This window comes from Myotis daubentonii, chromosome 1 (assembly GCF_963259705.1).
Source record: "Myotis daubentonii chromosome 1, mMyoDau2.1, whole genome shotgun sequence".
Taxonomy (NCBI): Eukaryota; Metazoa; Chordata; class Mammalia; order Chiroptera; family Vespertilionidae; genus Myotis; species Myotis daubentonii.
This window is the reverse complement of record NC_081840.1, coordinates 233,536,642-233,549,068: the sequence shown is the minus strand read 5'-3', so window position 1 is coordinate 233,549,068 and position 12,427 is coordinate 233,536,642. Positions and strand designations below refer to the sequence as shown.

The window sequence follows — 12,427 nt, the reverse complement described above, 5'->3', positions numbered from 1 at the left end:
GATAGGGGTGAGTTAATGAAATGTTTGACCAAGTAGAGCAGGCTTTTAAGTTGATGTCTGGCCCGTGAGTGGTGTTGTGAACACCCACAGGCCCTGCTTTATGCAGCTGGCTTACGTCAGAGGGGAGGCCAGATTCAGAACAAATGTGCAGTCATACTACCTTCCGTCTGGCTCTGTGGTTGCCTTTGTCAGCGCTCATTTCCTGGTGGGGTTGAGTCTAGCGTTTTCTCACTTGGGCCTCAGAGATGCCCTTTTTTTTCTTTTTTTTTCTTTTTTTTTTTAAATATATTTTATTGATTTTTTACAGAGAGGAAGGGAGAGAGACAGAGAGTCAGAAACATCGATGAGAGAGAAACATCGATCAGCTGCCTCCTGCACATCTCCTACTGGGGATGTGCCCGCAACCCAGGTACATGCCCTTGACCGGAATCGAACCCGGGACCCCTCAGTCCGCAGGCCGACGCTCTATCCACTGAGCCAAACCGGTTTCGGCAACCCTTTTTTTTCTTGAAGGAAGATCGAACAGTGAGTTCTCTCCGTGTCTGCCTGGGAATGCCTTCGTTCCCCCTCCTTCGTTACGGAGACAGGCTTTGCTGGGAGTAGAACTCGCTAACAGTCCCCTAACACTTGGAACCCGCCCCCCATCGCCGTCTGGCCTCGCGGACCTGGCGAGAAGCCGCCGTCACTGACACGCGGAGCCTTAGGCGCGCGAGGTGGGTCCCCTGCTGCTTCCGAGCCGCCTGTCGTTGGCGGTGACCCGGGGAGGCACCGGTGGGTCGTGTGTGTCCTGCTTGGAAGTTGTTGAGCTTCTTGATGTGGAATTTGGAAGGACTGACCGTTACTTTGTGGGGGAGTCCCGCCCCGTCTCATCCTCGGCTGCCATTGTGTGCGCGGCCGTTGGGCCGATCACGTTTCTGAGGCCTGTTTGTTCTTCACCCTTTTTCCCGTCCCTCAGGGTCCAGGCTCCTCCTGCCAGGGAAGGTGCGACGGGCCCCTCTGACTCTCGGTTTCGCTGGAAGAGGCCTCGGACTTCTCAGCACCAGCACTTCTGCTTGTTCTCGCCTGCGATTTCCTCTTTCCTGGTGCTCTCTCTGCTGAAACGTCACTCTCACTCTCATCTTGAGCTGTGTTCCCTTTATTCTCTGAACTGTTTGAGTGGTTGCGTTGAAGCCCTTGTCCAGGAAGTTCACCAGCTGGGCGGAGCCAGGGCGGTTTTTGTGGGCTCCTGGTTGGCCTGTGCGGCCACACTTCCTGTCTCTGTGGGTCTCCTAATTGTCTTGTGACTGAAAATCGGACATTTTAATAATATGACGTAGCAGCCCGGGAGCCAGACTGCTCAGCGCCTGATGAGTTCTGTAAAGTCCGTGTTCTCTGTTGTGCTTGGCCGTGAGGTCTCTGCTGGGTCAGTGTGCTGCCCAGCTGATGGACCTTCAGCACTCCGCCAGGCAGTGCCAGCGCTGCCCTGCCTCCCCTCCCGCCTGTGCAGAGCTCAAGGTCAGTCAGAGGTGAGGGCCTGGGGTCTCGGTCAGCCTCTGGTTGGCCCAGCTGGTCTCCCGCCAGCAGCTGCATCGTTAAACAACCCGCAGCGAGCACTCAGGCAGAGGCGAGCCGGCCCTGCGAGTGCAATCTCCAGGGAGCCGCTGGGCGGTCATCTAGTGGCCATTCCCTGAGGACGAGGCTCCCTGTCCCGGGCCCGGAGCTGAGGGGCAGTGGGAGCAGCGCACACTGAAGCCACAGAGCGGCCCGACTCAGGCCCAGCTGTTTTCTCGGATGAACACTCCTTGGATTGTTCTGAGTCTGTGTTAATTCCCAGAGTTGGGGAAAAGTTCGTCCGGTTTCTCTGTGGCTCACGGGCCCTTCCTCTGCCGTGGGAGGGGCTGCCCCGTGCCCGCGTGGCCTCCGCGTGCGGACGGCCGTGGTGTGCATGGAGGTTCAGTGTTGGCAAGGGCTCTGCCCCTCGCTGTGGCCAGCAGTCCTGCGGCAGGTGTGCATGCACGTGTGTCTTCTCACACGCGTGTCTTCTCACACGTGAATGCTTCCTGGGCTTCACTCCTGGGAGGGGGGTGCTGGTCAGGGCGGTGGGGCAAGTACCATGTGGTGAGACTGCAGTGTGGCTCTCAGAAGCGGTGTCAGTCCACCATGACCACGCCCTCGGCGTGTTCACGGCGTCGGACCCCAGGTCTGACCCCCACGCCCTCGGCGTGTTCACGGCGTCGGACCCCAGGTCTGACCCCCACGCCCTCAGCGTGTTCACGGCGTCGGACCCCAGGTCTGACCCCCACGCCCTTGGCGTGTTCACGTCGGACCCCAGGTCTGACCCCCACGCCCTCGGCGTGTTCACGGCGTCGGACCCCAGGTCTGACCGCCACGCCCTCGGCGTGTTCACGGCGTCGGACCCCAGGTGTGACCCCCACGCCCTCGGCGTGTTCACGGCAGTCGTCGATCTTCGCCAGGCAACGTGCAGTCTCGGAGTTGGATATCTGTCTCAGAAGTGAGACTCGTTTTCCTTTTCTATAAACTGTGCCCTGGCCCTGGCTCTTTTTCTGTTGGCTTGTTTACTTCTTATTAAATTGTAGGAGCTCTTTATTCATTACGAAAATGAGCTCTGCGTTGTACATTGCAAATATTTCCTCCATTTGTCTTCTGATTTTGCGAAAGGCTTCTGAGGGCTGTTTTCCCCAAGCAGCGTTTATGTAAAAATACTGCCACGTTTCTTCTGTACACGGTGGGTTTCCTCTTACATTTAAGTTGCTGCTCTACATCCCTTCGGTGTAATATGCACTGTGACCGGGAACCCTGACTGCAGTGGCTGGTCCCCTCCACTTACTAACGGGCCCATGCCCTGCAGGCAGTCCCTCCGAGGAGGTGCTGCTCCGCCTGTCCCCTCCCTGCCTGCCTGTGTCCCACACCTGCCACCTCTCCCTGCATCTGGAGGTGGAGTGACCGGGGGGGGGGGGGGGGGGCAGGGGGGGGGAGTGTCTCCCTGGCGTTGGGTCAGGAGCGCTGTCACCTGTGCTCCTGTGTTAAAAGACAAACCTGTGGGTCCTTCCACGTGTCTCTGGCCAGAGGGGCCCATGGAGGGTGGGGGTGGCTGGCCGTGGCGGCCGGCAGGCCCAGTGCAGGTTCCACCACGGAGTCCAGGGTGCCCAGTGACTGGGCGCTGGGGGGCCGCTTCCCTCAGGCCCCAGGTGAGGGGGAGGAGGCTGCACCCCCACACCCCGCCCCCCCTCCCATCCTCAGCACCCCTCCTCGGCCCTCTGCCTGTCAGTGTGGCTCGGGTCCCTGTGAGTCAGACAGGGGCGGGGGCATGAGCCCACCTGTAGGAGAGGGCTCCACAGCTGGGAGGGCACGGAGGTCCCAGCAGCTCCTCCCTCCGGCCCCACCGCCTGGGCACAGGGGCCACCGCACAGGACTGGGGGGCGGGAGGGGCAGCGTCCTGGAGTAGCTGCCAATCCCAGGATGCTTGGGGGTGGGGCCCGGGATGGATGAGGCCCCCCAGGACCTGTGCGCCTCAGCCCTGTGTCTCCCCTCGGGACACTCCGTGCGTCCCTGAGCGACCTGCTTGTCCAGCCCCCAGCCCCCCGCTCCCTGCTGCCCACCCGGCACCCTCCCCGAGAGCACCGCCCTCCAGGAGCCTCCCTGGTCCCCATGGGCTGGGAAGGCCCCTCCCAGCTGAGTGGCCTTTCTTGGTGGCACGTGAACCCCAAGTGGCCCAGGACGGACACCTAGGGGCCCCGGCTGCACCCTGGGGTGGTGGACGTGACACTCCAGGCCCGCTGGCCAGGAGCAAGGGGCCTGCGAGAAGTGGGCAGGGGTGGGGCAGCCTGGCAGCCCTGCTGCGCTGGGCCTGGGTGGGCAGGCGGGGAGTGAGGCGGGCGAGGGCGCACAGGGCGCCAGGGTTCCCTGTGACGTGGGCGGGGCCCGGGCGAGGCTGTGGTCCCAGATGGGGAAGAGGGAACCTGGCCTGACCTGGACCTGACCGGACAGTGGGACAGCGGGTGGGGCAGGAGGGGCCCAGGAGCCACAGGAGCCCCGAGAGGGAGGGGTGATGGGCGGGCATGAGAAGCCAGTGCAGAGGGCAGTGCCCACAGCCCTTGGTGGTGGCTCCGAGGGGCCGAGCAGGGGGAGCTGAGGGCAGGTTTGGAGACGGACAGGACAGAGGCACGTGGGGGCAGGAGGGGTGGGTGCTGCAGGCCAGGTGACTGCCCCACTGAGGTGTGGCCATGGCTGGACAGGGCCCAGAGTCCCCTCCATGCCAGCGGGAAAGGGGGCAGGACAAAACTGGTTAAGCCAGCTGTGCCGGTGGCAGGTCCGCTAGCAGCCCCCGCCCATCCCTCTGACTGGGAATAACACTTCCCCAGCCGCCTGCCTCGGGCCAGGAATGGCCATGTGACCGAGCTCTGGCCAGGGAGCTGCGAGCAGCTGTTACCTGGGCTGTCTAACGGGAAAGGCCATGGCCCTTCTCCCTTCCTGTCTGCTGAGTGGAGGGGACCTGATGGAGGATGAGGGCCCAGCGGGGACCACGCAGGAGACAGCTGGGCAGAGCCGGTCCGAGGACTCTGTGAGGGTGTCCTTGTCCAGGGCCACCCCGACCAGCGTCACCCCACAGGAGAGACGATGACCTTTCAAGGCTGTTCCAGTCAATGTTTTCCTTCCTGCAGCCAAAGCCAGTCCTAACACAGCAAGGGACCACCCTCAGAGCGGGCAGTGGGCTGCGGGCAGGGCTGCGGGGCGGTGGCAGGGGTCCTGCCTTGCTATTTGCAAGGCTCCTTCCACCTGGTGGTTTGCTGTGGACACTGCATGGGCACAGTTTTGGGATTGTGGACGGAGGATGCTGCCTGGGCCAGGACACTCAGGTCCTGGGTGGTGACAGCCCCCCAAGACACTGACACCAAAGTGGAACCATGGGGAAGGGGGTCGGGTAAGGTGACAGCAAGGCCCCCGCTCGCCTCTGCATCCAGCTCAGGCCCTGGGTAGCTGGGCCCTGAGTCAGGCACAGGACCCCGGGGAACTGGGCAGGCAGGGGGCCCAGGCCCAGTGGGAGCAGAAGGGGTGGGGCAGCTTCGGAGAGGCCAGCACCCAGCACCACCCCACTGGGGAGAGCGGGGGAGCTGGGCCAGAGCCAGGTCTCACCTGGGCTCCCCCAGGAGGGAGGGGGTGTCCCCAGCACGCCCACCACCTCCCAGGCCTCAGTGTCCTCCATGCCATAACCATAGCTCAGAGCCCACAGGCTGCCCTGCAAGGGCCTGGCACATGCCAGGTGTGCCCTAGAGGGACTGCGGGCCCCAAGCCACAGCAGGGCCTGCTCAGGGCCCCACGGGGGAGCCTGGGGGTGGATAGAGCACATGGTGGGGGGAGGGCGAGGGGCATCGCATCCCTGGCTTCATGGCCTCCAAGCCGCCTTGCACCCTGCACCCTGCTCCAGGCGGGGTGGCTGCTGGGTCTGGGTGACCTTGGAAGGTCAGCAGCAGCAGCATGAGGGTGCAGGGAGTGTGCGGGTGCGGGTGCAGGGAGCTGAGGGTGCGGGGAGCTTGCAGGTGCAGAGAGTGGGAGGGAACGGGGGAGCGGGAGGATGCAGGGAGCTGAGGGTGCGGGAAGCGGAAGAGGCCAGCGCTGGTGAGCTGCTGTGTCCAGAACACCCTCTCTCCCTGCCGCTTCTCGGTTGGCGGCAGGTACAGGGGAGAGGTCGGCCCTGCTGGCAGCTGAGGTCTGAGCCCCCAGAGCTGGGCTGGGGTCCCCGAGCGAGCGCCTGCACCTGGTCTGAGAAGCGGCTGAGCTCTGCAAGGGAGACTGGGAGGCAGGGGCTCCTCCCGGGTCCTGGGGGCGCACCTATCCTGGCCTCTCCGCCAGCCTCCCTCAGGCTAGGTGTGCAGGGACACTGGTGATTTTATGAGGCCAACGGCCTTCTGGAAACTTCTGAAGCCTCTGGGCCTCCTCAGTCAGCTGCCTACCCCTGGGGACCCAGGTCTCCGCGCGAGGCCAGGGATGTCCTGCGCCCCCTCCTGTAGCCACGGGTTGGGTGGTGCTGAGCCTGCGGGGAGGGTCAGGCCTATGACCTCAGACCGCCCCCCCTCGCCCCGCCCCTCCCCCACACACACCCGCCCGCCCGCCCCGCAGTGAGAGCAGAGGAGGGAGTGGCCGGGAGGAGAGGGGTGGTGTGGGGGGCAGAGGGGAAGGGCGGCCGGTGGCCAGGCGGTGGGGGTGCCAGCTGGTGGTGGGGAGGCCGCGCTCTCCCATCCTGTCAGGGCGGGGTGGGGTGGCCGCCCCTGCAGAGGGATCGTGCCCCGGGCCGCAGCCCGGTCCTGCAGCCGCGGTGGCGCCGCTGACCAGCTCCGGGCGCCCCTGTTAGACCCTCGGGCCCAGCGCGGCAGGATCCCTCCGCGTGCGAGGCTCAGGCCGCAAGACTGGTGGCTGCGGCGCCACCATCCCCTCCGAGTCCGGCAGGCGCTGTCTCAGGGACCCTCACCGCCAAGAGCGTCCCTGACCCTGGAGCACCGGGCCTAGGGCTTCGGGTCTCGCGTGGGGACGTCGCCCAGAGGCCCCTCGGGTCGCTGGCGGCCACGCGGACGCGCTGGGCTCCTCCCGGGGACGTGGAGTCAGGCTGGGGAGGGGCTCCCGGCAGGTGCCTCCACTCGCGGAGCCCCAGCTCCCTCCGTGCGGGCAGCGGCCGGACGTGCCCAGCAGGAGATGCCCCACCCCGGCCTGGCGCTCAGGGTGGAGGGCGCTCAGGGGACAGGCTGCGACCCGCCTGTTCCGTCCTCTGGGCGCACCCACTCGCTCCCCGCGGCTGCCGAGGATCAGGGGAGGGGAAGGGGACGTCCCGGGGCCACCGGTCCGGGCGGAGGGAAGGGTCTTGGACGGGAACTCCAGCGCGCACGCGGGTAACCTCTGTGCCCAACCCGAGCGCACGGGGTGGGACCAGGCGAGTTTGGCTGTGGGAGGCCGGCCCGGGTCCGATGGAATGAACGCCCCGCGGGCGCCCCCGTCGCACCGAAGTTCCCACCGAAGGGCAGGGAGGGGGACCGGGCGCGGGCGGCGCGAGAGTCGGAGAGACGCGGCGCAGTCTCTGCGCTTTATTGATTGAACCAGGTTCGGCAAAGTGCTTCGCGGCCCGCCGGCCCGAGCGTCCTCATGAACTCAAACTCTTCCGGGGCAGCGGCTGTCCCGTCGGCGAACGGGCCCCACGCCGGCGGGGCGCTCAGAGGTGCGGCGCGTAGAAGGCGGGCGCGCCGTAGGTCTGCGAGCCCAGCACGAAGGGCGAGAGCACGGCCGGGCTCGACAGGAAGGGCAGCTGCGCGGCGCACACCAGGCCGCCGGGGCCGTGCGCCGGGTACCCCGCCGGCCCGTGCATGGCGAGCGGCGCGCCCATGGGCGGCGACGGGCTGAGCGGACTGAGGCCGCCAGGCAGCCCCGCGCCCGGCCCCGCGCCCGGCCCGGGTCCCCCGCCGCCGCCGGTCGGGGCGCTCGTGTCGGCGCCCGGGTTCTGCTTCTTCCACTTGGTGCGGCGGTTCTGGAACCAGATCTTCACCTGCGTCTCCGTGAGGCTCAGCGACAGCGCCAGGTTGAGGCGCTCGCACACCGACAGGTAGCGCGTCGCCTTGAACTTGTTCTCCAGCGCCACGAGCTGCTCGTAGGTGAAGGCGGTGCGCGCGCGCCGCGGCTTCCCCGACTTGGAGTCGGAGCCCGTGCGCTTGCGCTTGGGCTTGGCGGCCCCCGCCGCGCCCTGCGGGGCTGTCCCTGCGCCCCCCTGCGCCGCCGCCCCCGGAGCTCCGGGCGAGTTCCCGCGGGGGCCGGGCGCCGTCGCCTCGTCCACGGTGCCGGGCGCCGTCTCGGCCTCGGCTGTGCCCGGGCAGCCCGACCCGCGGGCCGCGAGGCTGCCGCCGCCTCCTCGGGCCTCCTCCGCTCCGGGCGCCGCCCCCGCTTCGGGCGCCCTGTCCCCGTCCTCGTCCTCGTCGGGCGCCTCGTCCCCGCTGTCCGCGCTCGGGCTGCGGCCGCCGCCGCTGCTGTAGTCGTTGGGCTCGGCCTCGTCCGCCTGGTAGGGGTCGCCGGCGTCTGCGGGGGGGACGGGCGGGAGGAGGACGCACAGTGAGACTCGCGCCTGCTTCCCCGCGGGCCCACCCTCCCGCCGCCACTCCCGCTGCCCCGCAGCGACGACCCCTTCCCCCGTTTCGTTGCTTCTTCCTTTATTCACTGCCTTTCCCGTCGCCTTCGCCCTCCTTCCCTGCGCTCCTCCCGCACCCCAGCCACGCGCCTGGGCCCGAGCAGGACCCTCGGAGCTTCCGGCGTAGGGAAAACTCGGATCGACCCGCAGGCAGATACAAACTTCATTAAACTCATCTGTGTGGGGCACAGACTGGTTAAGGGCCATTTCGTTTATTTCGGCGAGTATTACGGCGGAGTCCCCGCCTTGAGGAGGCGCGGGCGGGTGCGGACTGGAGGCTGGGCCGCCCCAGGAGGGGCTTCTGGGACCAGCACGGCTGCCCGGGCTGTCTCTGCCTCCGGCCTCCGCCCGGAACCGGCCACCCTCGCTCCTCTGCTGAAATCTGGGCCTGGCGGCACCTTAAACCCAGCCGGGTCCTCCAGTCGAGGCCGCGCGGTCCCGGAAACTAGGAAGAAAGTGTCTGCCTGGGGCGGGTCTGTGCGGCTCCCGCCCCACAAGAGGGAAGCCTGGCGGGTGCCGCTGCTGGGCACCGAGGTCCTGGCTGGTACCGAGACCAGGGAGTAAACCACAAATTCAGTGGCAGATCCTCGAGGGCAATCGCCAGGGCTTGGGAGCCTGCAAAGCCGAAGCCGGGCCCACCCCCCTCAGCCGCGGCTGGGACCCTGAGCACCTTCCACCCAGCCTCTGCCCTGCGCAGGGTGGGCCCAGAAGGAAGGGGCTGACCGGCTGGAGTCTGGGCCTCCCCGGGGTGGGCACCCAGAAACCCCGCCGGCCAGGCTGAAAGCGGGAAGGGTTCTCCCAGCTCAGCCCCACCGAGAGGGGCCAGCGCAGGTGCCTGGCCACCTGCCTCAGGACCCCGTCCTGCACCCCCTCCCCGTGCTCCCCATCTTGAGAGCCAGGCCAGGAAGTTGGGCGGAGGAGGCACCCAAAGCAATCAGGAGCCGGTCGAATGCAGCCTTGGTCGATCGCGGCCCTAATAAGTGTAATAGGTTTTAATCGAGTAATTATCCGAATTTTGACCCTATAATTTAGATGTTCAGGGGGGAGTTTGCAAGGTGCTTGAAAGAGATATGCACGCGGCCGTAATGGGATATCGACCGGCCGGCGCGGGCCGCCCCATTACCGGCCGCTTTCCGCCGCTAAGCACATTTCCCCTTAACTGTAATCGAAGGGATTTAATTGTTTTTCCAGAGATAACCAGCGTTTTGTCACAATTAGTCTGATTTGTCAAAAAAAAAAAAAAGTGGGGGAGGGAAGGAGGCCTCAGGCGGCCGCGGCCCGGGCGGGGAGGTCACCGGCCAGCGCGCGTCCTCGCCTCCAACTCCCTCCGGTGCTGGCGACACGCGGGGCAGAACCCGGCCGCCCTGCAGCCCGCAGCTGGCCCCGGCCTGGCAGAGCCACCCGGAGACGCGGTTCGGCGCGGGCCCCGGAGTCCGGGTCGGACGGAGGCCGAGGGCGGGCGGGTGCGGGCCCCGCGCGCTGCGAACTTCCCGCCGAGCCTGGGCCCGGGCCGCTGGGCTCGCCGAGGGTGTCTCGGAGCGCTAACGCAGCACGGCCGGTCCCTGCCCCGCGCCCCCGACCCAAGCCCGCGGCTCCTACTCACGAGGCGGCTCCGCTCCGGCGGCGGCTCCCGCTCCTCCGGCGGCGGCGAGGGCGCGGTGCCCCAGCTCCTCTGCGCGCGGTGGGCGCCCCGGGGCGGCGGGGACGAGGGCGCACGGGGCCGGGGCGCACGCGGCAGGCGGCACGGGGCCGAGCAGGACGCAGCGGCGTCTTCTGCTGTTGAACTTGTTGGGGTCCAGGATGTCCAGCACCGAGAAGGAGGTGGGGCGCGGCGGCGGGGCGGCGCGGGCGGCCCCGGCTCCCTCGGGCGCCGCGGGCACCGTGTCGCTGGCCGCCAGCGGGGGGGCTCCGGACCGAGAGAAGGCGGGCGGCTCGGCTCGCCCGTCCATGGCGTCCCGGGCGGCGGCGGCGGGCGCGAGCGGTGCGGGCCCCAGGCCGGGTCCGGGAGGCGGCGGCGGCAGCGCGGGGCCGTCCCCGGGAGCCGCCGGGCCGCTCGCGCTCATGCCGGCCTCCCGCCAATCTGGCCGATCGGGACTCGCCGGCTACTGGGCTCCCATCTCCGGCGGCCCGTGCGCCCCCGCACGGCCCGGTGCGGGCGGCAGCGGCTCAGCTCGCTCCCGCGCGGCGCTCCGCGCTCGGCCGGTGCTGCGGTTCTGTCGCCGCCGCCGCCGCCTCAGGCGCCCGCCGCGCCCGGCCCGCACATTTATGGCGGCCCCACCGGCGGCGCCCACGCGCCCACACGCCGCACACACGTGCGCCCGCCGGCGGCCGCGGGGCGCCACCGCCCTCGTTAGCGCGCGCGCCTAATTGGCTGCGAACGGTCCGGGGCAGGGGAGGCGGGCCTCGCGCGGGACGCACGGACGCAGCAGCCCCGGCCGGACTGACAGACGCGCAGCCGGGAGCTGCAGTGTCGTCCGCGGTCAGCGGCACCCGCCTCCCGGGCTGAGGGGGAGGAGACCGCGGCTTTTAAATAATCGCGGGGTCGGTCGGCGGGAGCTTGGAGGCGGCGGGGATGTCCCCGCGCGGGACGCGGCCTCTGTTCTGGGTCCGGGCGCGGGCCCTTGCGTTCTTCGGGCTCCCGAGGCGCCGGCGCGGGGAGTGGGCCTCGCGGGCCTCTCGGGTCTGGGCCGCGCCTTCAGCCGCCTCCGCCGAGTCCCCCGGAGCCGCCCCGCCTCTCCCGTCGCTCCGCTCGGCTCCGCTCCGGTCTGGGGTCTCCTCTGCCGGGTCTCTGCCCCTCCGTCTCCCCCGCGCCCGCCCCTTTCCCGCCGTCAAATTAGGGCCCTGCCTGGTGACTCCACGGAGGGGGGCGGGGGCGGGGGGGGCTCTTCAGAAGCGGAATCGACAATGAGGGGGGCTGGCCCGTCCTCCGGTCTCCGCCCCGCCCCCAACGGCCAGGGAGTCGCAGCCACAGCAGGACGCGCACGGAAACCTGTGCCTCCCAGTAAGCGGGGCCTCACGCAAGCCCGCCCCGCGCCGGGAGCAGGGCCCTCGGCCCGGGCCGTTATTTGTGCTGCCCGCAGGCGCTGCGCCCCGCCCTCGGGCACCAGCTCCTCCGCGGGCTCCCGCCACCCCGGCTCCGGCCCAGGGGCACCCCGGCCGGCCGCGGCCCAGGGGGAGTCGCGCGGCAGCGCCGGGAGCGTGCGCGGCTGTGTGTGACGGTGTGAGTGCGCCTGTGCCCGGGCGGGGTGCGCGCCGCCTCACACGGCGGTCCCCGGAGCCTGCTCCGCGCGCAAGGACGGGTCCTTTGCAATTACCGCGGGCAATGATCCTTTGGAAGCAGAAATTAAAAGTTGGGAGAAATAATGGGGGACCGATCAGCTGTAATTTGGGCCAAGCTCCGACAGGCTGAGCCTCAGGGACCCCGAGGCCGGGCCTCCCCTCCCCCAGCCCCGCCCCTCCCCCGCGTGCCGGTCCATCCGAGATTCTAATCAGACCCACAACACTGTGTCCTTCGTCGCCAGGACTTGATTATTCTTTATCTTTAAATTATAAATCACCTCTGGGGGAAGGAGGGTGCTAATCTCTCATCTCAGGGAGGTAATTATCTCCTTCCGCCCACCTTCCTGCAGGGGCTCTGGGATAGAGCTGTGTCCACCCCATTCACTCACACTCACTCACACACTCACACTCACACAGATTCACACACATTCACTCTCCTTCGCCAGCACACACCACACACCAGCGCACATTCATTCATGATCACCCAGGCGCGCCACCGGGGGGACCCACAGACACCACGCCCGCTCTGCCCCGCAGCTCCCGCTGGCCTGGGGCGCCGCGGGTCCCTGAGGTGCCACTCTGCTCCCCCCTGGAGGCACAGCTGCTGGGCGCCCGGGAGCAGGCCCCAGTGCGGACCTCTGACCCAGCTCCGCAGCACAATCCCTCAGGCGCCCCTCAAACTCCAGCCACCAGGCGTCCATCCTGTGGGCAGCCAGGTAGCCTCGGCGCGAGCGCACAGGGCGGACACAGCCCCCGCGCGGCAGGCCGGCTCCGGCTGCCCTCACTCCGTGACACACACTAGATGCTGGCAGGTGAGGAAGGGACATCAGCTCTCTTGGTGCAACCTTCATTCAACTCGGACACCAGAGGCAGCGTGTGTGGCGAGCATCACGGAGGCCTGGTGTTCAGAACGCACAGAGGAAGCATGATCTGCAATGAACACAATGAAACAATAAATCCGAATGTACAACCGGCACACGCTCCGCG

General features: G+C 67.9%; 1 protein-coding gene across 1 annotated transcript; it reads right to left on the bottom strand.

The window, feature by feature from the left end:
• Positions 1-7,098: 7,098 nt before the first annotated feature.
• NKX1-1 (NK1 homeobox 1) lies at positions 7,099-10,224 on the bottom strand. The gene is made up of 2 exons (XM_059682968.1): positions 9,765-10,224; positions 7,099-8,052 (listed from the first exon to the last, which is right to left on the bottom strand). The coding sequence occupies exons 1-2, from the start codon at positions 10,222-10,224 to the stop codon at positions 7,199-7,201; spliced, it is 1,314 nt and encodes a 437-aa protein (XP_059538951.1). The 3' UTR covers positions 7,099-7,198.
• Between the last annotated feature and the right edge of the window lie 2,203 nt (positions 10,225-12,427).

Excerpts from the sequence above, each read along its gene's own strand:
- NKX1-1 (XM_059682968.1), bottom strand. The coding sequence starts at position 10,224 with ATGAGCGCGAGCGGCCCGGCGGCTCCCGGGGACGGCCCCGCGCTGCCG. Across the intron at positions 8,053-9,764 it reads CGCCGGAGCGGAGCCGCCTC|ACGCCGGCGACCCCTACCAG; the intron begins GTGAGTAGGAGC and ends TCCCCCCCGCAG.